General features: G+C 39.3%; 1 protein-coding gene across 5 annotated transcripts in view; it reads left to right on the forward strand.

Annotated features, from left to right (window-relative positions):
• CCDC170 (coiled-coil domain containing 170) overlaps positions 1-24,908 on the forward strand; it is a 79,667-nt gene that overhangs the window by 39,700 nt on the left and 15,059 nt on the right. For all 5 annotated transcript variants that reach the window (XM_036222737.1, XM_036222743.1, XM_036222754.1 and 2 more), the window contains 4 exons: positions 6,771-7,088; positions 14,411-14,611; positions 19,230-19,403; positions 24,004-24,246. In XM_036222737.1, coding sequence (XP_036078630.1) covers positions 6,771-7,088; positions 14,411-14,611; positions 19,230-19,403; positions 24,004-24,246 — 936 coding nt within the window. The remainder of the gene's footprint in view (positions 1-6,770; positions 7,089-14,410; positions 14,612-19,229; positions 19,404-24,003; positions 24,247-24,908) is intronic.

Genomic DNA, 24,908 nt, shown 5'->3' on the forward strand with positions numbered 1-24,908 from the left:
GATTTATTATACATATGGAAATATATGTTATTTAAAACTCTTTAGTAGTTAATACAGAAGTATGTTTTAAAAACTACCAAAGATTGGCACCTTTTCTTTTGATTATCTTGAAATCATTCAACATTAAGAAAAGTAGTCACTTTACCTACATAAGCCACACATCCAGTTCCCACAGACTTTAGAAATTCAAATCAGTGGGTCAGAAATTAAACTTACATATTGAACTTCCCTTTGCATTGTTCACATTCTCTTTAATTCTCATAGCTAGAACTGAAGCTAGGAAAAAAATACTGGTCTTGGAGTCAGACAGGCTCCAAAAAGAAATTCTCTTCTGCTTCCTTGGTTTGTCATCTGGCAATAGCATTACATTAGAGGGATAACTGTAAGAGAGTCACAAAGAGCAAAGTGACTAACAGGCTAGGCTCTAGGGTTTTTATCCGGGCTCCAGAATCATTTGGCCCTGTGATCTCAGGCATATGACTTCACTTTTTTGAACCTCAGTTTCTTGTCTGTAAAATAGGAAAATAATTTAAGAATCTATCTCTTGCAATTATTTTTAAGATTGAATGATATAACAGACATAAAGCACTCAGGACATGCCCAATATATAATTAATGCTCGTGTTTTCACTTTTCTTTTCTAGTTTTTTTTACTTTTATTTAGGCATTAAGAGGACAGGCATATGAAAATAGCTCCCAGAAGTGAGAAATTATTAGAAAGGATAAGTTAGTCAAGAAACTAAAGATCTCTTTATAATTCTAGAATCATAATGTTGGAGGTGACCTTGAAGCCTTTTAGAATCCAGGTCATCTAACTCTATGTGAAATAAGAATCATCTTTAAAATGTCCCCGTCTCACTAGTCCAGTGACCTCTCTGCTGCAGGAGTCCCACTGCCTCTGAGCAGTGCTAATTGCTTGACAGTTCTTTATCGTGGCAAGTCAGGAGCAGAATCCCTGTAATTCACACACTCATCCTGGTTCTATCTTAATTAAATTCCACAGAATAAACTGAAATTCCTTTTGTTGATTCCTCCAAGTATTTGAAGACCTTTAACGTGGATTTATGAGTCTCTTCATCTGGCTACACAGCCCAGATCTTTCAAACGTTCCTTACTTGAACCTTCTTTCTTATCATCTGTGAGTCTGGGCGAGTTCTAACCTCTGGATGAGGAATTAAAATGAAAACAAATACTAGAGTAATACCTGCTCATATTGTTAAAAACTAAAACTGTTTATAAGATTCCAAAGTAAAATTTAAAATTCTCTCTCCTTCCACTTTTAGCCTTACTCTTACACTCTTATTTTACTTTCTGATAAATACCCTTAAGACTTTAAAGTAACACATTTCTGTTCCTGTTTCACCAATCTGAGACAGTATCTTTAGACTTTCTGCTATGAAGTATGAGGAATTTAATGCCTCCTACTTTTTACTCATTCTACTTCCCATTTCTTAAAATAATATCGTATTTACATTGTCATGTTTGGTAATATTTACATTCTGTTCTGTAACCATAATTGAGTCTTTATTGCTTTGCATTTAGGTTGTCTACATGCTTAAAATAAATTAAAACAGCATTTAAAATAACATGATTACATAAACATTTTTGTTAATGGGTGTGGTCTTAGCACGTGATGCTGAAGCCATTCCATGTTGATGTTGTCCCCTTGGGAACTGTCCATGGTCCTCCAGGCACAGTCTGACCAGCGGGAGGCTGAGGAACACACTGGCCTCGTGGGCAGCTAAATTTGAGAGTGTCAGTGATGAGAGTTTCAAATTGTCTTTCAATTATTTGAAGACATCCACAGGATAAATGTTACAGTTCTTTTAACGTTTACTCCCAGACCATGGTTTTAAGACTTTTGCCATTCTCCTTCCTAAACTGAACGTACTCTAGTACAGACTTTTTCAAAAAATCAGTGTAGGAAGGATCAGGATTTTTAAAAATTTTCAATCCATTGCTGACAAACACATTTGTAAAACCATGAAAATGAATAGGGAAATTGTTTAAAAAGGCACAAAAAGTATAAGTCTCCATTTTAAGTATTAGAAGCCACAGATGTAAAATTACATTTCAATAATCAGACTAAACATAGGAAAAATGAAAGAATTAAACTGTTTGCATTCTTCTTTGAAAGTATGTTTGTAGGAGTCGTACAGACAATACTGTTAAACTGATAGCTTTTTGTCATTCTGTAATCATATCTGAACAAAAAGTTATGAGTAAAATTTCCTCTATTACAGCCTTATTCCTCATTTTGATTGAAAGTTTTATTGTGATAATGAGCTAGCTTCTCACTTTATGTTAACGTATGTCATCTTGGTTACATTAGTGATAATACTACTTGCAGGGGCTAATGAATATTAAACTGTTCCTATGTCTTGCTTTTAAAGCACTTACAGTAGAAAACAAGTCTCACAGAGGTTTGTTGACACTAGAAGAGGTTTTAAAGCAATCTCAGCAAGTCAAGATATTTATTTGTGACTTGTATCCAAAACAAGTGGAAAATCATGAAAAATTGGAAAATAATAAAAATTCAGCTTAAGTTCGAAATTCAAGTGTTTTGAAATCAAGTGTTTTCAAAATCCATCTTCAATTCTCTATCTGTAGACAGTTTGATCAGTTTATTATGTAAAGGTATAGTTAAATTATCTTTTGATAGAAGTTTAAATTCTTTTGACAAATGAAACGGGCTGGATTTCATACACCTTTCACTTTTGGGTTATCGTTGGCAAACCAACCGTAAAGTATCACATGTAACGTGTTCCTGTTTGCACAACAGGTGTGCAGCTCATGCATGTGCCACTCACACGTCAGTCTATACCTTGTTCAAAAACTGATGCCAGTGCCCCCATCCACGCAAGCTTTCATGCTATTACCTGAAAGCCGATGCTAAACTGCTTACTTTTCACTGAAGAAATGAATAAGCATCATACTGTGATATAAGATGATTGGAACAAGTTGTTATAGTAAACAGAAAAATCGATGTCAAATTGCTATAGAAATTACTAAACTTTTACCCTTAATTTCTGAAATTATCTTGTTGAGACTGGGAACAAACAGTTGCAGGAGGTACACAAGTGTGTAATTCACGTTTTGAATAGTACTGTTCTTGGGGAGGGTCTTATCTATATTAAAATTTGAATCTCAGAACCGAATGCAAACTTTGGGTTCGATTTAGTTAAAGGGAAATAGAAACAGTAAGACATCACCTCCTGTATTCTAGATACTTTACTTCTACTAATGCAGCCTAAATTTAGTGTGTGTGTGTGCGCACACATCACTATCGACTCAGAACTTTAAATGAACCCAAATTCCCCGGGTGTTTTCAGAGTTGCCACCATTCTGTCATATCTTCCGCTTCTGTCCATCAGCTACAGGTCCCTTCTCCAGACATGGTCAGAATTGGTAGTTAGTTGCCTGTGCATATTTCTAGAGGGATTCTCTTTTTGTGGGTACAAATGGTACTAGACACAATGTTAGGCACCTTACTTTTTTCACTAATTATATCTTGGAGAGTCTTCTTTCCTACCAGTATATTTGTCATGTCGGCTTCCTCAGTTCTTTTTAAGACTGCCTAATGTTCTATGGGATGAATGTCCCTATTTGTTTGAGCAATAACTAATCTTTTGCTATGCAATAATTGAATAACTTTGCATATATGTCATTTTCCATATTTAGTAATCTATCCTACCGGTATATCTTTTAGGACGGCAATTGCAAAGGTACAGGATATGTGCATTTTAGGTTTTGTTACATATTTTGGGATAAATAGATACCTGTTGTACCTATTCACACTTCTGCCAGCAATCTATGAGAATTCCTGTTTGCGGGGGAGGGGGGGATTTTCGAGTTTGTCTTTTTTAACTCAGTAGGTAGAAGTAACCACTGGCTTTTAATTTCACAAAATTTGTCGAAGGTTTGATGAATTAAGTTCAAGCCAGAGGTTCTCCACCCTGACAATAATTAGTCATTGGATTTTTGAGAGGCAATTTGATTTCATGCATATCTAAGTCTCTATAATAGCATTATTATAATAGGAATCAACTGTGTTTTAAAAACACAAACTTCTGAGTGGTTAGATTACTTAATGTGTTTCTTTGGGAATTAATGCAGACATGCATTTAATTGGGAAGCTTAAATTGAATGCCTTAATCATATTATTTACAGTTGCTTTTGTTAAAAGTAATTTCGAAGGAGCCATTATTCATCTGTTGCATTAGTGGGACCGAATCTAAAGATTCGTTAATCGAAAACAATCTCAGTAAAGCGATGCCTGTCCCTGTCTCTGTAGGGCCTGACCTCATTTGCCGAAGTGGTTTCCTTTGTGGAGGTCAGCCCTGATTTTGCTCAGAGGGAGCTACTAGCTTCCCGTTACGTGTGTCAGCGTGGTGTGACAGCAGTTCCCAGGGCCCGGCCAGCGATACCGACGTCACATTACTTCAGTGTATCCTTGAGGTAGCCATGCAACCGACTCCATTCCAGTCGCTTCTTCCTGATAGCTCTACAGGTCGTTGCATTTGCAGTCTGAGAACAGCTGCTTCCAGCACATCTGCTCGGCTCGGTGCCTCTGAATTCTGAAGCACTTCGTCAGAACGCCGGGGAGCGGCCCTGCCTGAGGCCTTGTCGCTGGCTCCCCGGTCCTGCATTTCATACGAGAAACATCATGCAGTTCACTGGGCCGACACGCGTCCAGAAAAGAAATCGGACCTGCTGCCATGTGCCACTGTATTCTGTGATCGAAAACAAATTTTCTGATTTTTACTAGATATGTGTCCGTGCTTCGGATTCCGCAGAGGACTGTTTTGGCCCTTGTCTCTAAGCCAGAGACAGCAGTCTCCTACTGAGTGGAAGAAATTCCTCAGAGCTGAAATATTTTAACTGTGTTTATTGGTGTCGTGGTGTAAGCTGCCAATGGGTTAGTTCAATCCAGATAGTGAGTCTATATAGTACTCAAGCGTCTGATATATTTTTTTTGGTATTTTGAGGAACTCCTGTAAATACTTGGTTAAAAATATCATTCTATTGGTCACTGAAACTCCTCTATTTTGTAGCAGGAGTTTTCTTTCAATATAAAAACTAATATGTAATATTCTATAGGGTTTTAGGACTCCAAGGGGATTAGAATTAATTTCCATCCTTACATCATCCACTTTAGGGTCTCAATTTTCTAACCACACATTAAGATTGTCGTTTTTAAATAAAATATGGCCCCAATTTATCATCACCAACGCCAATACTGGTTACCGTTACTGAGCAGCTATTGTATTACTATCTAAAAAGAAATCTGTAAAGTGATGAAATATTGTATTCGTGATAAAGGATTCTTGACTCTTTACTTTAAGGGCTATAATTTCATCAGAAACAGTAGTGGGGCTTCTCTGTAAAAGGGACTAGTTTGGAAAGGGAATGGGGAAACGAAGCTGTTGCTAGGATCTTGAAAAGCAAAGCATTTCACAAAATAGGTTCCGTAATTAGTTTAGTTATTACATCTCTGAAAAGGGCAGCCTTCTCTAACTACCTATCCACTCTATGACTCTTATTTCAAATTGATGGCTGAGACTTCCCTTGATTTAAAAAAAAAATCACCGAAAGGAAAAAAAAGTAAGACATTCTCTTTTTTCATAAAAAGTAGGAAGTAGCATTTTAAGTAACATTTTTCCTGTCTCCAAGCTGTTAGTGAAGATAAATTTCTTTTCAGATCCGGTTCTAATGCAAAAAGGATGATTGCATTTTAACTAGCAGCCTGAAATGTTAATGGCCAGTTTAGACTAGAATCTGTTATTCAAAGATATTGTTTCTTTTTAGTTATTTTTGACCTTAACTTCCTATTTTTAATTAAAAAACAAAATATTTTCATCAGTTAACTAGGCTGCAATACTGTAGCTGTGTTGGTTAACCAATCGCTTATTCTTTTTCAATGTAAACACATGTATTTCAGAACTTGATGTTATCAAGGTTTTTTTTTTTTTAAATGAATTTTAAAGTTGCTTCTTTTATGTTTCTTTGGATCATTCTAGGTTATGGTAATTAGAAGTAGGTGCACATATAACCTTCCCTGTGCCTTTCATTGTTTTTATGAACCTAATAATACATAGTATCTTCTTTAAAATTATTATTCTCGGTATGGCACTTTATCTCACCCTACTTTTAATCCTCCCACCTACCAAATGGCCAGTTATTTCTGCTTGTTCAGGTTCTATTAGTTTTAGTTTGCCTTTATCAGAAAAGGGGATACACAGTTAATGAATAATGAAAGAAAGACCTTATTCTCCTTTATGCAATGACGTTTCTATGAGAATGCTAGTCTATTCTTTAGAATAGTATTACAGAGACATCTTTATTCAAATAATTTTTAGTGACTAGTTAGAACTGAGGGTTTAATGTTTATTCAAAATCAATTTCCCTGCAAACCAAGCTTGAGAACACCTGGCTGTGTAAACATATAGTACTACATATGGATTGAGTCCACTAGTCTCTTGGCCAATGATTTTTTTTTTTATTAACTCTTTCCACACGTCCACATATAAAAGACTCATATATCAATTTTCTTTTTTTCCTAGCTCTGATTTTATATCACTTCTCTTTTTTTAGACAACTAACTTAACCTGACAGAGCCTTTACAGTTTAATGACAACTTTATGAGGGGACGATAGGGAACTTAGATTTAAAAACGTAATGAGCGTCTAACCCTCACTCCTTGAACAGCAAATATAGGTGTCCCTCATTAGCTACTAACGTTTTGGTCTTCACTTTCTGTAATTGTTTTAGGACTTACTCAATGCCATATTGGTGAAAGAAGGCCTCGAAAGGGAAGTGAAGATCTCCCAGGGAAGGCTGTTTGCCGGCCAGCGGGTCTGGGATGCCTCGAAGCAGGAGCTGAGCCTCTTGAAGAAAAGCTCTTGTGAGTTTGAGGAGAGGCTGAAGGCCAGCCTGGATGCAGCTGCAGCCTCTCAACACCAGAACTCCTCATTCAGGAAGAAAATCGTGGCCCTCCTCAGGGGCGGCCCAGGCACGGCCGAGTCCACGGAGGACGCCATTTTGGAGAAGATTCAAGAAATGGGCTTGCAAGAGCAAAGCTGGAAAAGGGTGAGTGAGTGATGCTGCTTATAAGCTTCCTAAGGACAGTAAGCTCATTCATTTAGCATACTCGATCCATGAGTTACCCAAGGTAGTTATAAGTATCATTTAAACATGGTTTTGTGTTCTCACAATTATTTATCATACTTACAAAGCCTGGAGAATCACTCAGGTGACAGCTAACTACACGGTGGGCTCTGGAGTCAGACCTCCTGGGCTGAACCTGTCTCTGTTGCACACTGACTCACTCCAGGTGTGACCTTGGGCAGGTTCCTGAGTTCGCAGCCTCTGAGACTGTTGACTCACCTAACCCCTGGGGCCCAATGAGTTTGTGAATTTGGAATTTTTCAGAAAGGTAAAGAAGAAGCACACCATAAGTAATCTTACACATCCCTTCTCAGCGGGGTCGGGGGCAGCACCCAATGATCAACCACATTCATCATTCCATAGCAAAGCCCGTGAGCAACTCCACCACACGCAGTACAGTAAGACTATGAGAAGCCTCTTGTCACTGGGCCAGGGTTCGCTGTCAAACCCAGTCAGGTCAAGCTTTATCAGTCAACGAGTTATAACAAACACCTGTCCGTTGTCACATCCTCTTGGATTTTGGAGTTGCAAAGAAGGGTTCCTAGATCCGTAACAGTATCGCCTCTAAAGGTCATTGTTGATCGTAAGCATTAAATAAAAGCAATTGTTATTAAGTCCTTCGCCCGCTGTCTGACAAATACCAATGATAAATATTAACTATTGCTGTCCTTGCTTCTCTTCTCTTTCTCCCTCCATCTTTCCTCCTTTTCATAAGGTGTTGGTGCCTAGAACGATCTTTTAGTGAACCTCTTTAGCAAGTGGAGAAAATGATTTAATTCACACGTATGATTGAAGCTTGTTTAATTTTGTTATCTGGTTTACACTATTAATAATTCTCATGTCCTATAAAGCTTTGCTTAGCCGAATCAACTTCCGCCCAACTTGAAATTATCAGATCCAAAATTATTGAAGTCTCAATTACTGAGGTTTTAAAGTAAGTAATATCCAAATTTTAGGAACAATTTCATTACTGACTGTTTCTTCCACAGAGTTCATGCTTGTTCAAAAAGAGCAAATGCACACACATTTCCATCTTTTAATGTTTCTGAAAATCTCAGAGTGATCATTAACTCAGAGTTCAGGGTTGCACTTATAAATTTCCTTTAGCGATAAAACATTTCAAATTCCCTTTTAAAATTCTCCGAAATTCACATGTGTTTTGGGAGTGACCCTAGCAACTCCTTTGTCCAGTGTAGGATCCTCTCTGTGAATACAGAATGCTCATCCTTGCAAGAGGTGCGGGCAGCTCAACTTCCCTTGTGATTCAGCACACACGTAGGTACTGGATTGGGCAAGGAAATTATTTACAGGACTGAGAAGAACTTCATCGACTTCTTTACCTTGAACAGTAAGAGATGTACTTCGACAGCTAACGATTCTTTGTCTTTCCATTTCATCGCTTCCCTCTTCTGTTTTTCCAAATGTTTTCCTGAAACTATTTTAATTCCAGCCTGTGAAACATGGCATAAAATTGTCAGCATGATGTATATGTTTATTTTCTAAAGTGAAATGATGTAAATTGGTTAAGCTGGACGGCCTTCCCCCACTTCCCATAAAAATTAGAATGATTCAGTCTTTTTAGCGCCTTTGTCTGCCTTTCCTACCCTGTAATTTTTTTCAATAGCCATTCTCACTATTTAAAAGCTTGAAATCAAGCATATAGCTGGCATCTTGTGTGACTCATCTTCAAGTAACATCAGGAGAAAATGGATTTCATGTATTATCTTAGAAATGTTTCTGAAGAATGGGAGCTTTGTGAATTGATGAACGTGTTTGTTGAGAAGGCCGCATACCCCTGCCAGCTGCCACGGCTCAGCACGCAGTCGACAGTTGAGTAATAGCCACGTGGAGGCCCAACGATGGATTCGGGCCGGGCCTGGCGAAGTCTCCGCTTCACGTCAACTCCTCCTCACTGCACCCTGCTTTTCTCATTAACCCCTTTGCTATTCGTTTTTTACCCTCCTGCGTTTACAATTCTCACTAGAGCTCAGGTCCCCATCCACACTTTCTTAGCAAGTCGTTTCTACTCCTTCCTTGCTTTTCTGCGTATAGCAAAATCGTAGATTCCTGTTTAAAAGCTTTGCTGTCACGTAGAGCAGGATTTCTCAGCCTTGGCACTGTTGACGTTTTGGGCTGGATAATCCTTTGTTGCGGGGGCCATTCTGTGCACTGTAGGAAGTTTAGCGACACCTCTGGACTTCTACCCACTAGATACCGGTAGCATTCCTCTTCTCCCCAGCTCGTGACAACCAAAGACGTCCCCAGACATTGTCAAATGTCTGGGAGTGGGGGTGGGGCATGAAACCACCCCTAGCAGAAAACTGCTCCGTTAAAGGAATGTTCTACTGTCGGGTTTCCGAGAATTCTTAATGAGTATTTAGATGTTATTTAACCTTGAAATTTCAGGACACACATAACAGGTGTTCTTGAAATAATTACTTTTTGCACAATGACAAAAAGTTGCAATATTTTTCAGGATTTAGTTTAGAATTTTGAGGCAATTTTTTTTTTAATCTTATTTTTAGATGTTTCCTAACTGGCTAGTCATCTGGATGAGAACTGATTAAATACAGGGAGGACGTGACCATGATGGATTTCTATGTCATTTTCTAAATTAAAGTCAAATTATTACAAGCTTGTAAACATTCATCTAGGCCTAAACTCTCTCCTTCTGCTTTAGGTACATATAAGACTTTATTTCCCACATCGGAGTGTTTCTTAGTCTGGCGGCTCTGCCAGCCAGCACTGTGGGGTCCTAGCCTAAAGCAGTGGTCCCCAACCTTTTTCATGCCAGGGACCAGTGCTTCTATGAGAATCTAATGCCCGGTGATCTGAGGTGGAGCTGAGGCGGTAAGGCTAGCCCTGGGGAGCGGCTGCAAATACAGATGAAGCTCTGATCCATAGTCTGCTACTCACCTCCTGCTGTGTAGCCTGGGGGTTTGGAACAACTGCCCTAAAGGACCCCAGGTGTGATCCTCAGCTTGCCCACTCTCCCTTCTGATCTTCTCATTCTGCTCTGCTTATAACCCTCTGATCTACCAAGCCAAACATTTACCAAGAAGCTTCAGCAGACTTCCACTGACATTTCTTTATCCAGAATTCTGTGTCACGGTCACCCTGGCTGTAAGAGCACTGGGAAGGGTGTGAATGGATAGAGATGTCAGCCCTCCCGGCCCCTGCAGTGTGTTCGTTTCCTAGGACAGACATAACAAGTACTGCTAAATGGGGCTTAGGCAACAGAAATTTATTATCTCTCAGTTCTGGAGGCCATAAGTCCAAGATCGAGGAGTCAGCAGGGCTGGTTTCTTCTGAGGGCGGTGAGGGAGAATCTGTCCCAGCTCTCTCGCCCAGCTTCTGGTAGCTGGCGCTTAGCTTACGGAAGGTGTTCACTCTGTCTTCACATCCTTTTCCTTCTCTGTGTGTCTCTGTGTCCAAATTTCACCTTCCGTGAGGACACCCACAATGGCCTCTTTTGAACTTGATTATCGCTATAAAGACTCTTTTTCCAAATAAGGTGGCATTCTGAGGTGCTGGGGGACTTCAGTATATCTGTTTTGGGGGGACTTGATTCAGTCTATAACACACAAAGGTGGAGAGGGTGGAGATAGTTAGTCAACAGTGTTGGCCACACGTACTGACAAGAAGGAAGGAGAACTTGATTTCAGTTGTACCTGGTACCTTATAACTTATTTCATATGCTTCCTAAGTTAAAATTATAGCTTGAATAATCAGAAAAGAGTTGTTTATGTCCAAAAGGCACCAGTCCTTAAGTGACCCAAGTGGCTCTTTCTTCAGTTTAGAGCTCTCGTGTTTCCATTTGGTTTAATCTTAGTGCAAAAGTGCCTCTTCTGGTGAAATCAACAACTTGTCCTTGGGAAGTGAATTAATTCTTTTAGGGCATTATGACTTGCCTTCCAAAAATCAAGCTGCTTGCATTTGAAGTGTAGTTTACTTCAGTGCCTTTTTTTGTTTGTTTGTTTTTAAAAATCGAGGCATGTATTCTTTATTACAATCTCTCTCCCCCTTCCGCATTTCTTATCTTTTTAGGGTTGAAATCTTTGGTGCGTTTTGTCCCACAGAATATCACAGATATGTTAACAGATGATACTAAGAAGAAGAAGAGAACAGAAAAGAAAGAAAGAAATGCCTATTGATTCTTTAGACTCCTCGCATGAAAAATCCAACCCAACGTCACCGTTTTGGCAGGATCACGTGGTCATCCAGGCGCTGGCTTTTGATGTTCCTAAGAACTGGGTCCGATTGGACATGAATTTATATTTGAATACATTCATGTAAATTTAGCTCTGAGAAAACTTGGTGGTATCAAATGCCCAGAGACTTAAATAAGCTTATGTAGCTCAGTTCTGTGATGCACAGAATATGGGGAGGGTCTCGGCTTTTTGATCCTCCCCGAATACCAGAATCTCGGGAGGACAGTTGGTAGATTCTGTGGATTTTGGCCCTTGACGTGATGATGGTTTTGAAAGTTATACTCCACTGAGTCTTTGAGTCCACGGGTCCAGACAGGGTGAGGATGCAAGAGGGACCTTCTCACGTATTGTCCTCGCAGAAAGACTTCTAGTTGAAAAAGTGACTCTATGGGCTGAAAGTAGTTTGAGAAACATGACCAAGGACTAGTCTCAAAGGGCTCCTTTAACTCTTTATGGCAAAAGCATAGGACTGACCTAACCTATGTGTGGAGTAGTAATACCGATGATAAAAATAGATGCAGTGTGTTGAACTTCCATTGGGTGTGAAATACTGTCCTATTCAAATTGTCTAAATTAGCTTATCTAATCATCATAGCAAAATCTGTGTCTCAGAGAGGTTAATTACTTGCTTCATTTAACATGCTGGTAAATAGTAGAGTGGGAATTTGAGACCCGGTTTATCTGACACCAGAGTCCCTGTCCCACAGTCTGGTCTACATTAGGATGTCTGCTTCTTCCTTCAGGGTCATTATCACTCCCTTAGTCTAGCTTCCTGTAATTGCTGCAGGTGTCTCCTGCAAAATGGAGTCCTTACTGATTAATTTCTACAGCAGACTTTGCTCTCCTCTGGTAAGGGTTGCAGTGTGGACCTGGCTACGTGACCACGAGTTCTCCGTCTCTACTGAGGCTAAGTGACCATGAGGTCTCTGTCTCTCCAGCTGAGGTTTTTTGTGTCTCTTTTCTCTTTGGTTTCATTCTTGTCGTTGGGTTAACTGTGCGATGGGAGAAGTGTTGAAGGATCTTCAGGTAGAAAGACTCATTTCCTGCTTGGAGTCAAATATGAAGCCACATTTCCTGCTGCATAGAAACGTGTCGGATCATTAAACAGGCCCCCAGGAGGCAGCATCTTGGGGATGTTGTTTGATGGCCATTGTTTTGTAGGTTACTTTGTAGGTTGTGTCAAGACAAGCAGAACTTTCTCTTACATTAAGATCGATCCATTATTAATGAATATTAAGGGCAAGAAATATGAAATGAGGGTTCTCAGGGCCTTCTAGTCTGCAACGAGATTCCAAATTTCTTTGAGAAATACGATTCCTTGGATGTGGCACTGAGTGCTTGCCATCAAATATCTGATTTTCAGCACCCACAGAAGTATACAGTTAATCAAAATATAGGCCTGGGACCAGGAGAGCCATAGACACACAAGATTAGAGAGTTCAGAGATGAAGGAGCCTAATAGTCCTGATTATAGTACTTTAGCCCACTCCGTAACATTCTTAACAAATGGTTGGCTAGTCTCCACCATCCAGCGACTGGGGATCTACTACCTGACATGGAAAGATGCTTAACATGTGAGATAAAAACAAAAGATGGGAAGTAGAATAGCATCTCAACTATATTTAAACAGTGGATAAAAGTAAATTACTAGAAAATGTTAATAGTGATTCCTTCTGGGTGGTAGGATCATGGGGATTATTATTATTATTATTATTATTATTATTATTATTATTATTGCTGACTTATACTTTTTTTATCCTTAGTGAATCTTTTACAGTGGGCAGGTATTACTTTGTAATTGTGGAGACCAAGGGAAAATTCTTCCATACATGGAAGTGGGATTCTTTTTCTCATTTATATTTGTTGGTCCTCGATTTAAGGTCTGGAGGCTACTCAGAATAAATCCTATCATTCCTGCAAAGTATTTAAGGACACCCTTAATGTCTTCTTGCCTTTAAGCATGGTTGTTTCTAGATAGGCAAACAGAATTTTTTTTTTTTAAACTGAGATTGTAAATCAAACTGTCAAGATATTTCAACTTCTGTGAAAATGGTACTATTATATAAATATTTACTACTTTCTTCCTTTCCTCTTCCAAAATAAACCATCAAAACAAAATTTATCACCTCCAACTTGGCGTTTTTATTGAATTCAACTTTTCTGAAAAACTGGATTTGCTAGAATCAATTCGAATATGCTCAAAGTGTACCTGAGGTCTTTGGAAAACTTCTGTTCTTGGTTTAAAGGAAGATCAGGACAAAGAGAGCAGGGGAGGATGGAAGCGTTGGGCCAGTCGAGGTGTCGAGAGAGTCTTGGTGCCTTTGACGGAGAAGCAGTGATACATGTTACAGAAGAGGACGCAGGAGTCAGGTTCTCCTGCCGGCTCGTATGTTGCCATCGACCCTGTTTCAAGTCACCGTATTAAAGGAATTTTGACCTTTCAAGTGCTAAAACGATAACACTGCTACATAACTAAGAAGCCCAGGAATAGCACCAATGATGTTTAGTGAAGAAGTAACCAATACGCAACAGAAGACTGAAAAAAAGCTTGAAAAAAATATCTTTATGCACTTGAATGAACTGATGGTGTCTCAAGGTTACTTATACAAGATTAACTCACTGTATAATCCTTAATCCACAATATTTGATGGAGGAATTTCTCTGGAGAATGACACTTTTATAGGTTTTAAAAGTATTTTCTGCCTGAACTCTATTTCTAATTAAGCTTTGAAACTCCTAAATGAATGGCAGTCTTATGGGAAAGTCAATGTTATTCATAAATATTTATTGAGTAACTTCTTTGAGGAATTATATAAAAATTAAAAACACCAATAAAATATTTTATTAGATAATGAATGTAGATTTACTTTAGGCAGAGACAAATCCATCTATCAATTATCTGTTTTTTACCTAATTTTGACAAGGAACCTGAAAGTTGGTATTATAAATACGTTGCTTGCACTGAGCACTACATTTTAACACTTTGTTGCATCTAAAACAAGTCTTATTTTTGTTCTGTTTCTTTGTTTCCAGATGGTCTCTCAGCTTGAAGCCCAAATATCTGAGCTTGCTGAACAGTTGGAAAATGAGTCTGGGTTTCACAAGAAAGCTCTTCAGAGAGCCCAGAAAGCAGAAAACAAGTTGGAGACTCTTCAGGGTCAGCTGACACACCTGGAGGGAGAGCTGGTTTCTGGAGATGTTTTGCGAGACAACTTGAATTTTGAGAAACAAAAAGTAATAACCTGAGGGCATATCTTTAGGTGGAAACGTCTGTTGGAGTATAAAATGTTACCTGAAAATATTCTGAATTTTTTAGTACTTTGATAGATTGATTAAGTTCTGAGTCATGAGTAAGTTTCAGGGAACAATAGGCATTGTGCTGGGGTCTCTTCCTTTTATTTGGAGCTTTCTTGATTCATATTAAATCTAATAATTCAATTAGATCTAACTAAACTCAACAAGTACTTACTGAACACCTATTATATGTGAGACCTGAAGATTTGGAAGGTAAGGTATGAAGAGCACACAGTCCTTGATCTTAAATGGCTCATAATTCAATAGAGGACACAGAAATTCAAATAATTTCCCATAATATAAGGTTATAAGTGTTATAATAGATGTATTGGTTAATAAAGTGCCATAGGAGCCCAGCGAAAGTCGTGATAAGTTCTGTGTAAGAGGAAGATTTTACAGGGAGAAGATGATTAAGTTCATCTCTGAAGTATAAGTGGGATTTTAGCAGAGAGAAGGAGCAGATACTCCAGGGGAAAGAGCTTGAACAAAAGCACGAAAGCTTCCATGTGCACTAGATCTTCAGGAAACACAGAGTAGTCATTCCCGTATGGCTGGGACATGGCATTTTGGTGGGGCTGTGGCAAGAGAGAAGACAAGAATGGCTTGGATGATGAAGATCGAGTGTCTTTATTCTGCAGAACACGAAGTGTCATAAGTGACTTTGCACATCATAGTATTTTGGAAAGATAACACGGTGTCACTGTGGAGCTGAGATTGCAGTGGTGGTAACCCGCAGGGAGAGAAGGAGAGTAGACTGGGAAGAGAAGGGGTCCACACTTACGATTTGACCACGGGAAGGTCATTCGTGACCTCCGAGGGGCAATTTCAGTGGAGCGATGGAAAACAGAAGCCAGTTTGCATTGGGCTGAGGGGCGACTCAGACAGGAAGGAACAGAGATTTAGAAGAAGTCTGGTGACCAAAGAGCAAGGAGGCTCTGGTGACCAAAGAGCAAGGAGGCATGGAGCTGGAGCTGTGAAGAACAGGGTTGAAGGTGATCAGTTTTACTGGGGATAAAGGACAGGCACGTGTTCGTGGGTCTCAGGAGTCCCTAGGGGGAAGAGAACAAGAGACGAGTGGGATCAAGAGCATAGGTACAGAATTGGGCATGGAAAACTCTCTTAGATTGGAAAATTCGTTCTCTGCAAACTCATCCATGTTTGTTCTTCTGTTCTTAAAAAATTCAAAGAAGCATCGTGCCTGCTTTGAGGGTTGGATAGACAAAGAAACTTAGAAGGTGTCTGTGGAAAATCTAGACTAGTGAATGAGACGGGCAAATCAGGACCCAATTAATACAATTAAAGCTCTAATGAAAATAGGTATAAAATTTGTCAGGAACTTGAATTAAGGAATAAGTACTTCTTTCCAATTTCTGCGTGTGAGGAAATAAGCTGTTTTCACACAAAAGGTGACATTTGTGACGGACTTGAAAGAATGAGTAGGAATTTGTCAGGCAGAGAGGTGGGGAAGGGATTTGAGGCAGAGGGAACGGCAGGAAGGATGAAGGAGTGGAGGTGTGACAGGCCTGCCCAGGGGACAAGGCGCGGGGAGACTGGAACGTGGAACTTGGGAAGCCAGAAATGGCAGGTGGCTTCAGAGGCAGGTAGAGATAATTGAAGTAGGTCAGGAGAATTACATGAGGCTTTATCCTGCTGGTAATGGGAAGCCATCGAAGGTTTCTGAGGAAAAGAAAGGTTTCTCTGAACACAGAATGGCTCTGAATGGTCTAGATCTAAAGGTAGGGGGCCCAGGTAGGGATTCTTGGACTAGTCCAGATTAGAAGATAATATGGGTCTGGATCGAGGAGTGGTTTTGTAAATGAAGAGATAGATTTGAGAAATTTGGGAGGGTGAAGGGAAGTTTTCTGTCAGATTTCTGAAGAGAGTGAGTTGGTTGAAATTTTGAGTTTGAAAGGAAATATTGCACCTAAGTATAGTAAATTGGAAGAAATCTGACCGTCTGCTGGACATCTCCACCTGGATCTTCCACGAGCACCTTGCTCTGAGCATATCCTAAATGGAGATCATTGTTTCTTCTTAAATTTGCCCTTCGCCTGACTCCATGATAATGGAGTCCTCTGCCTCCGGTTGCCTAAGCCAAAGCTGGAGAGTCTCTTCAACATGTTTCTCTTTTTAATCAATTCCTAAGCACTGCAAATTTCATCTCCTTTATATATCTCAAATATCTCCCCACCCCCATCTCTACATTGAGTAGCAGTGCTTTGATTCAGAACATTATGATAGTTTTCATGGACTATTGAAACAGCCTTCTAAGTGATCTTTGCACTACTGCCAAGGAGGTCTTAATAATGTGCATGCCTACTCTTAGCTTTCCCCATCTTTTCACTGGCCAGGGGCTCTCTGTGGCCTTCAGGACCAGCTACAGACTCTTTCTTTGCAGGAAGATACTGCGATTTGGCCAGTTTCCCTCTCCAGTCTTCCCCTTACCTGTAATCTCTCCAGCCAGGTGGCCAAGTGAGAGGCCTCCCAGGATGAGCAGGGCCCTGGTAGTGTGTGTGGTGAGTGATCGTAGTGTCCAAAGATACCCACATTTAGATTTGTGAAAAAGGAGTTGGCTGGCCAAAAAAAAAAAAAAAAAAAAAAAAAAAAAAAAGAGCGCCCCCTTGGCATCCCATATTATACGTGGCTATTCTTCCTGAGAAAATGTTCTCCTTACTGTCACCTGGTAATAACTGTCCCTCCAAGACTCAGTTCCAATATCACTTCCTCTTGAAGTCTTCCCAAAGAGACTCAGTTCTCCTTCAGGTACCACATGCCTGCATTCGTCACAACACGTATCGCCCTGTTATGTTCATTTTCGCTAATCAACTCCAAGGTTCTTGAGGCCAGGGGAAATCTTTTTTCTGGGTTTCTTCAAAGCTTAGGAAAGAATTGATCAATATTATTTACATTATAGAAGAAACATGTCAAAGGCAAGAATTTTGGGTAAATTGGTGTCTCTTCCTTTCTTCATTATAATGACTCATTAATTTTAATTGCAATTGTACCAAAATAACTCTCTGTTATGAAAGCAAGTTATGTAAACTGATTGTGTCCATGGTGAATTTTCCATAGATAACTACTTGTGAGATGTGCGTTCTAGTAAGGATAGTAGGCAAGTAAAATTGAAAAGCAAAGTTTAAGTTTAAATACGGGTAATTGAGGTCTACACAAACAGAATAGAATATATTCATGCTAAACTGTGACTCAAATGAACAAATTACACAGTAATCTTTCCAGCAACCCTAATTTCTGAGGCGTGGCTAAGATTCTTGAAATAAGCACTTCTGAGGGGTCTTGGCTTGGTGTTGTCTTAATCCCCTTTTCCCTGCTGTGGATCTTTACATGCCGAGTGGCTGGGTCACATGTGAAATAGTAAAAGAGGCTTTTGTACCTTCACACGAAAGGTACCAGCACCATTTTATTTAAAATGCAAAAAAGGGCAGTTATTTCCCTTGCACTCACACAGACTGGAAATGGAAAATCCCCAGGGCAGAGCCGATACGGCATTAAGTAGCGACAACTGATGACCGAGACAACAGCGATGCCCGTGACTTTTAAAAACGAGATTAAATTTTATGTATGCTTTTTAGCTAAACTTGGAAAATGTATACTTATAACTTTCATCTCTATTAAAACATAGACAGTTCTGGCTTTAAGATGATATGCTTCAGTCAACAGGAAATTAAACTTTTTTACATATGTGATTGCCTGAAAACCCCAGATAGAAAAATTATTGTGATGAGAAAAAAATCTCAAGGATAGAACCCACATCATGAAATGATGACAGCTCAATGATTGATTTACTTATCCAGCAAGCACTGAGTAAGTGTTGATCTGTGTCTGTCATGGCCCTACAAATCAAGTGGAGGAAGATCCCAGAACAGTTTTGTAACTGTAATCTGTTTTAAATTGGAATCTCGACCTTCCTGATGCAGCTCTATTTTAGAATTGTTCCTTTAACTATGATACATCGAAAACTCTTAAAGACGTTTTCTAAAGCATTTTAATTAAAACAGCAGCAGCAGCAGCAGCAACAACAACAACAACATTGTCCAAGTTTATTTGTATGGAGAGCTTTGATTTTGCAGTGATCTGTAGAATCCCAGAAGAGTAGCATGGCAACACAATAAGTCCTCATTTTCCACTCTCGAAGCCAGGGCCCACTTAGGTGGGAATAATTGCCATAGAAGGTGTGGATGAGTGGACGCCAGGGGCCGGGTAGCCTGGAAGGGACATGGTGGCAGCAGCATGTAGCAAAGCAGAGAGACAGAGATATACTCAAGAGCATGCAGATTTGTCATATGGCAGGGTTAAGAAGAGTGTATAATATTAGATCGAACGCCAAGGTTACTGACCAGGAGAGTCAAGGGAATTTGGACAAAGAGCAGGACATGGAACTGGCAGGTGGTTCAGGAATTCATTACCAAATGCTGGAGTCAGGGGCGGGGCTCATACTGGGTTTGTGAGAACTACCAGTAAACTTGGGAGAAAAAAGAGAGATTCTGCGAGATCGCCTGTTAACTTGATTTTTGTGTCCCATTTTCACTTTTGTGTTTAGTATCTTAAATTTTTGGATCAGCTCTCAGAGAAAATGAAATTGGACCAGATGGCTGCCGAACTTGGCTTCGACATGCGCCTGGATGCAGTTTTAGCTCGCACAGAGCAGCTCGTCCGCCTCGAGAGCAACGCCGTCATTGAAAACAAGACCATTGCCCACAACTTACAGAGAAAGGTAGGGGAGCTTGAAACATGCTAGCGCTGAGCGGTGGAATTTCTGAGAAACCTCAGTACTGAAATATAATTTACCCTCACTGTATTTACCAGTGTGGCTAGGAAACATGCTATAACAACATGTATCTAGAATCTCGAATTCAGGTCTGAAGGGATGGTAAGTGGATCACCTAAGGTTATGCTTGAGTGGGAGTAATAGAGACTCAAAGTAACAGTGGCTTAAAGGAGTAGGAGTTTTTGTTTTTGCTTTTTCTTTTCTCACATAAATTCCTGGAGGTAGGCAGCTTAGGACTAGAGTTGCAGCTCTGCTCTGTAAAGTTTTCAAGGAACCAGACTCATTTCGGCCCATTAATCTCTTATTCCTAGGGTGGTCCTTATCCTCTTTGTTCAAAATGGTGCCTGGAACCATTATAACTGGGTTCCAGGGAGAAGGTAATAGAAGAAAAAGGAATGAAGAAGAGGGAGATACAAAGGAGCCGGGATGTGCTATCTGTGAAGGAAGTACTCAGAATTTGTTACATCAACGTGTATTTATATCCCATGGCCAGAATATGTTCTGGTGGCTAAACCTAGCTGCAAGGGAGCCTTGAAACTGTAGTCTTTACTCTGGCTAGCCATTTGCCTAGCTAAAAAATGGACTGTTTCTGTTATGTAGAAGAAGAGGAGAACTGGGGAACATCTAGGAGTCTCTGCCTCTATAAGCTCTATTGCACTGGAAAGTAGAGAGAGGAGACGAGCACACTTTTCACTCACTCAAGAGTTGGAAACAGTTTAGACTAGATAAATGAATAAATGGATGAAAAGGATAAAAATATAATTATTAGTCATATAATTATTGGTATTAGAGGAAAATGGAAAACACAGATGCGTCCTCATAATAGTTCTTTAGGAGAAAATTCTATAGTAGAATTACAGTGTGCAGGCTATATAATGAGTCACATCTGGGTTCTCAGTTTGGCTCCACTAAGCTGTGTGACCTTGGGCATATCACATACTTCTCTGTCACCATCTCCTCATATCTAAGATGGGCATGATACTGACTTCATGAGGTTGTAAATTTTTAATAAATAACATTTTGAGCTCCTGGCTCGTAGAAGTTGCTGTATTCACATTTGACCTCCTCTCCATTTGCAATGCCTTTGGGAATATTTTATAAAAGAAAGCAGACAACCCCTGTTACCATTGGAGACATTAAATTGAGCTGCAATTCTTTTTGCTCCTCAGATAATTGAATCTTTTTCTCAGTATCTAACAGCATTTCCCCTTGAATGTTGTGTAATTATTAAAATCACTGGTGTATAGAACTTAACAGTGTAAATTTGCAAGTGAGTGGAATTTGACATGAAGTAGCTCAAGGAAGGGAGTTTGTTTGTTTGTTTGTTTATTTATATATTTATTTTATGTATAACTTTGGTTATCTTTCTTTTTATTTCAAAGAACACTTTCCTCATATGAGTTTTGTTACCCATTGTATTCATTCATTTAATCGTTACAAAATAATATTATAAATCTTCTGTGGGGCAGAAACAGGATTAAGAGTAGACAAATTAATTGATAATTTCTTATGCTGTTTTAATCTGAGCACCAAACATGTTACATGCTGAGTCTGATGTAAAACTGTACTGAGTTTATAGTGTTACGAATAGCAGAGATCATGGTTTTGGAGGTAGAAGTATCCAATCAAATCTGATTACAATTGACAAAAGAACTCAGTAATTCTGTGAATCCAAACTGCATTTACCATGCAGAGCTGGAATTTGATATAGGCAGCTGGAAATTCTTCTAAATTCTGACAAAAGATTTATAAATTCACTTGATTAGCTGCAAAGTTAGGGTATACAGATGTGACTACCATGGGCAAGATCATTTGAAGGAGGCAAGAATTCTATGTCCTGGATGACCATGGCCTCAATGAGGTCAGATAGAAATAAAGAGAAGGTTAAGCACATAGATTCATGCACACACACAGAGCTTTTTTGGGGGGCGAGCTTTTTTTTTTTTTATCTTATTATATTTTCTTATTACTCCTCTTTCCTTCCCTCAGCCACTCCTAGAATGTAGTTTTCCACACTGAGACATCTTGTTCTATTTACACAATTATATTGCTTTCCAGATAACTGAAATTCTGTTTCAAGGCCAGTTTATTTTGTCACACCACTGCAAAATCCCTGCTCAAAGGCAGAAACTTGAGCACAGTTACTATCCCTCAAGATAAACAGAAGAGTCTTTGCCTATGGAGCATAATTTGAGAAGCACCCTGGAGTCTTACAGCCTGGGGAATAAAGGGAGTTTATTTAGAACAATATTAAAAGGGCCTCGTTAAAAATGAAATCTGGGCATGGCCATTGCTGCTACCATTAGGCAAAATCCTCAGGCCCAGATTTCAGTAAGTTGTTCACACCTCTGAACACTTTACAAATGCAGAGTCTGTAATTAGGGAAAATGTGGAAGTCGTCAGTTCTTACATCCTGTAATTCTACGTGACTCTGATACCTAATGTTTGTGACAGATGAACTTAGTACTTGTGACGTGTGAAGCCCAGGAGGATTTTTCCCCTCTCTTAGACTCCTTACTTGCTTTCTAAAAATCACTATAATTCCTTCATTAAGTTTAATTGTCAATGCTAAGTGCTGTTCGATGACCTTATTCGCTACTTGGTTTGTAGATGGTAAAGGCCAGGCATGTAATAAAGGCACCAATGAACTAAAACTTTCTTCAAGTTCCTTCTATTTCTATTTTAAATATATAAACAAACCTTTCTTAAAAATCTTCTTGGTATTGCTTATTTAAATATTTATCAACTCTCACATGCAAAAAAAATGGAGCTGGACCATTTACAAGAATAGACTCAAAATGGATTAAAGACTTAGATGTAAGACCTGAACCATAAAAATTCTAGAAGAAAACATAGGCAGTAAACTCTCTGATATTACTACTAGTAATTTCTTTTTGGATATATCTCCATGCGCAAGGGAAACAAAAGAAAAATAAACAAATGGGACTACTACAGCAAACTAAAAAGTTTTTGTATGGCAAAGGAAACCATCATCAAAAGGAAAAGATGGCTTACTGAATGGGAGAAGATAATCACCTATGATACATCTGATAAGAAATTAATATTCAAGATATATAAGGAACTCATACAACTGAATAACAAAACAAAGCATCCAGTCAAAAAATGGGCAGAAGACATAAATAGATAGTTCTCCAAAGAGGAAATACAGATGGCCAATAGACATGAAAAGATGCTCAAGATCACTACTCATCAGAGAAATGCAAATTAAACCCACAATGAGATCTCACCTCACACCTGTCAGAATCGCTATCATCAATAAATCAAAGAACAGCAAGCGTTGGCAAGGATACACTGTTGGTGGGATTGCGAATTAGTACAGCCACTATGGAAAACAGTCTAGATGTTCCTCAAAAAACTAAAAATGGATCTACCTTTTGACTCAGCAATTGCAGTTTTGGGTATTTATCCAAAGAAAACCAAAACACTAATTTGTAAATATCTATGTATCCCTATGTTCATGGCAGCACTAATTACAATAGCCAAGGTATGGAAGCAACCTAAATACCCATTGACAGACGATTGGATAAAGAAGTCATAGTTCATATATACAATGGAATATTACTCAGCCGTAAAAAAAAAAATGAAAACCTACCATTTGCAACAACATGGATGGACCTAGAGTGAAATAAATCAGACAGAGAAAGGTAAATACTATATAATTTCACTAACCTGTGGAATCTAAGGAACAAAAAGAACAAACTAATTGAAAACAGACTCATAGATACAGAGGACAATATGGTGATGGGCAGAGGGGAGGGGTGTTGGAGGAGTGAGAGAAATGGATGAAGAGTTAAAGAAGGACAAATCAGTAGTTGAGAGATGGTCATGGGGACAGAGATGCAGTCAGCAGAAATGGTCGCGGCATAGGGAACGCAGTCAGCAGTAATGTAATGGCTGCGTGCGGAGCCATGGGTGATGGAGCAATCAGGGGGATCGTTTTGTAAACTACATAAACGTCTAACCAATGTACTGGATACTTGAAACTAATAATAAAATAAAATGCTTAAAAAAATATATCAACTCTTATGTTTGGTGCCAGTCTGTCTGGTTCTAAGGAATTAAAATTAGTCTAGGCTTTTGGTGCTAATTTAAACCCTATCTTCTTTCAGAAAAGACCAGAACCAGTATAGTTGCCATGGGGTGTTGGAGAGGTTTTTTTTTCTTTCTGTCTTATCATTTTTTGCTCTTGTTAAGCTCATTTTAGTCATTTTTTTAAAGCAATTTAAAAAATTTTTAATGATGGACATAGTGTTGGAGGACATTGGTGTTGAAAGCCTACTTCTCAGTGCATTTTCTGTGGCTCTTTCATCTCAGACTTTGCTGCTACAAAATTAATTCTTGGAAAAATAGGAATTAAAAATGCAATCAGGAAAAGGAATCTAATAACCTTTTTTTTTTTGATGTTTTAGACATTAGTCTTATTGACGTGTGGATAAAGATCAACATTATCTGAGTAGTTCATGTATATTTACTGACCATTCAATTATTATTTTTTAAAAAAATATCTCTGTTTGTATCAAAACAGCTAAAGACACAGAAAGAAAGACTGGAGAGCAAAGAACTGCACATGAACCTCCTCCGGCAGAAAATAGCCCAGCTGGAGGAAGAGAAGCAGGCGCGCACGGCCTTGGCCGTGGAGAGGGACGAGGCCAACCTCACCGTACGGAAGTTACAGAAGAAGGTGGAGAGGCTGCAGAAGGAGCTGAGCGAGAGTCGAGAATCAAACACTGAGCTCAAAGCCAAACTGGCTGACACCAATGAGCTTAAGGCAAGTGCTCAGCTTCATTTCCTTGTCGCTTCTTGCTAGTTGCCATAAAAGTTTATGCATAAAAAGTGACAACCTTATCATGGAGATGCCAGGGAGAAAAATGCAAAAATCACACGAATCAGCGTACGAGATCAATTTACTGTCTCTTTAATATTCGAAATGAAGCGGTATGGAGAGTCAGTCCGAAAACGGTGATGCTAAGTACAGAACGCAAAAGCACTTCTTCGAAGTTCAGGTGGCTGTGGTGTTTGGGATCATGCTAGGGTTTATCACGTAGGGATTTTCTTAGGAAGAAATGAGACGTGAGCACACTGTCCACTGAGAGGCAGGCACCCGTGTTTCGTGTCATTCCCTGTTACTGGCGTCGGACCATGCAGAGAGGAGGGAAGACAGACTGCGACCACGTGCTTCCTGGATCTGAGGCATCCCATTTCCGGCGAGAAGACAGGAACTAAATACAGAGGAGGAAGGACTTGAAACTCAGAACAATTTAGTGAGGATATTTAAGTGTCTTGTACATGTGCCACTTGCAATAGTGCGTGACTTCACAGGCACATATCGTTCCTGGCACATTTGCACGCCGTGAATACAGATGACAAGCGGTATTCTGGCTCTTAGCAAACAAGGGCTCTGAAACGGACCTTGGGACTGTTTCTATATCT

Source organism: Rousettus aegyptiacus, unplaced genomic scaffold (assembly GCF_014176215.1).
Source record: "Rousettus aegyptiacus isolate mRouAeg1 unplaced genomic scaffold, mRouAeg1.p scaffold_m13_p_1, whole genome shotgun sequence".
NCBI classification, from domain to species: Eukaryota; Metazoa; Chordata; class Mammalia; order Chiroptera; family Pteropodidae; genus Rousettus; species Rousettus aegyptiacus.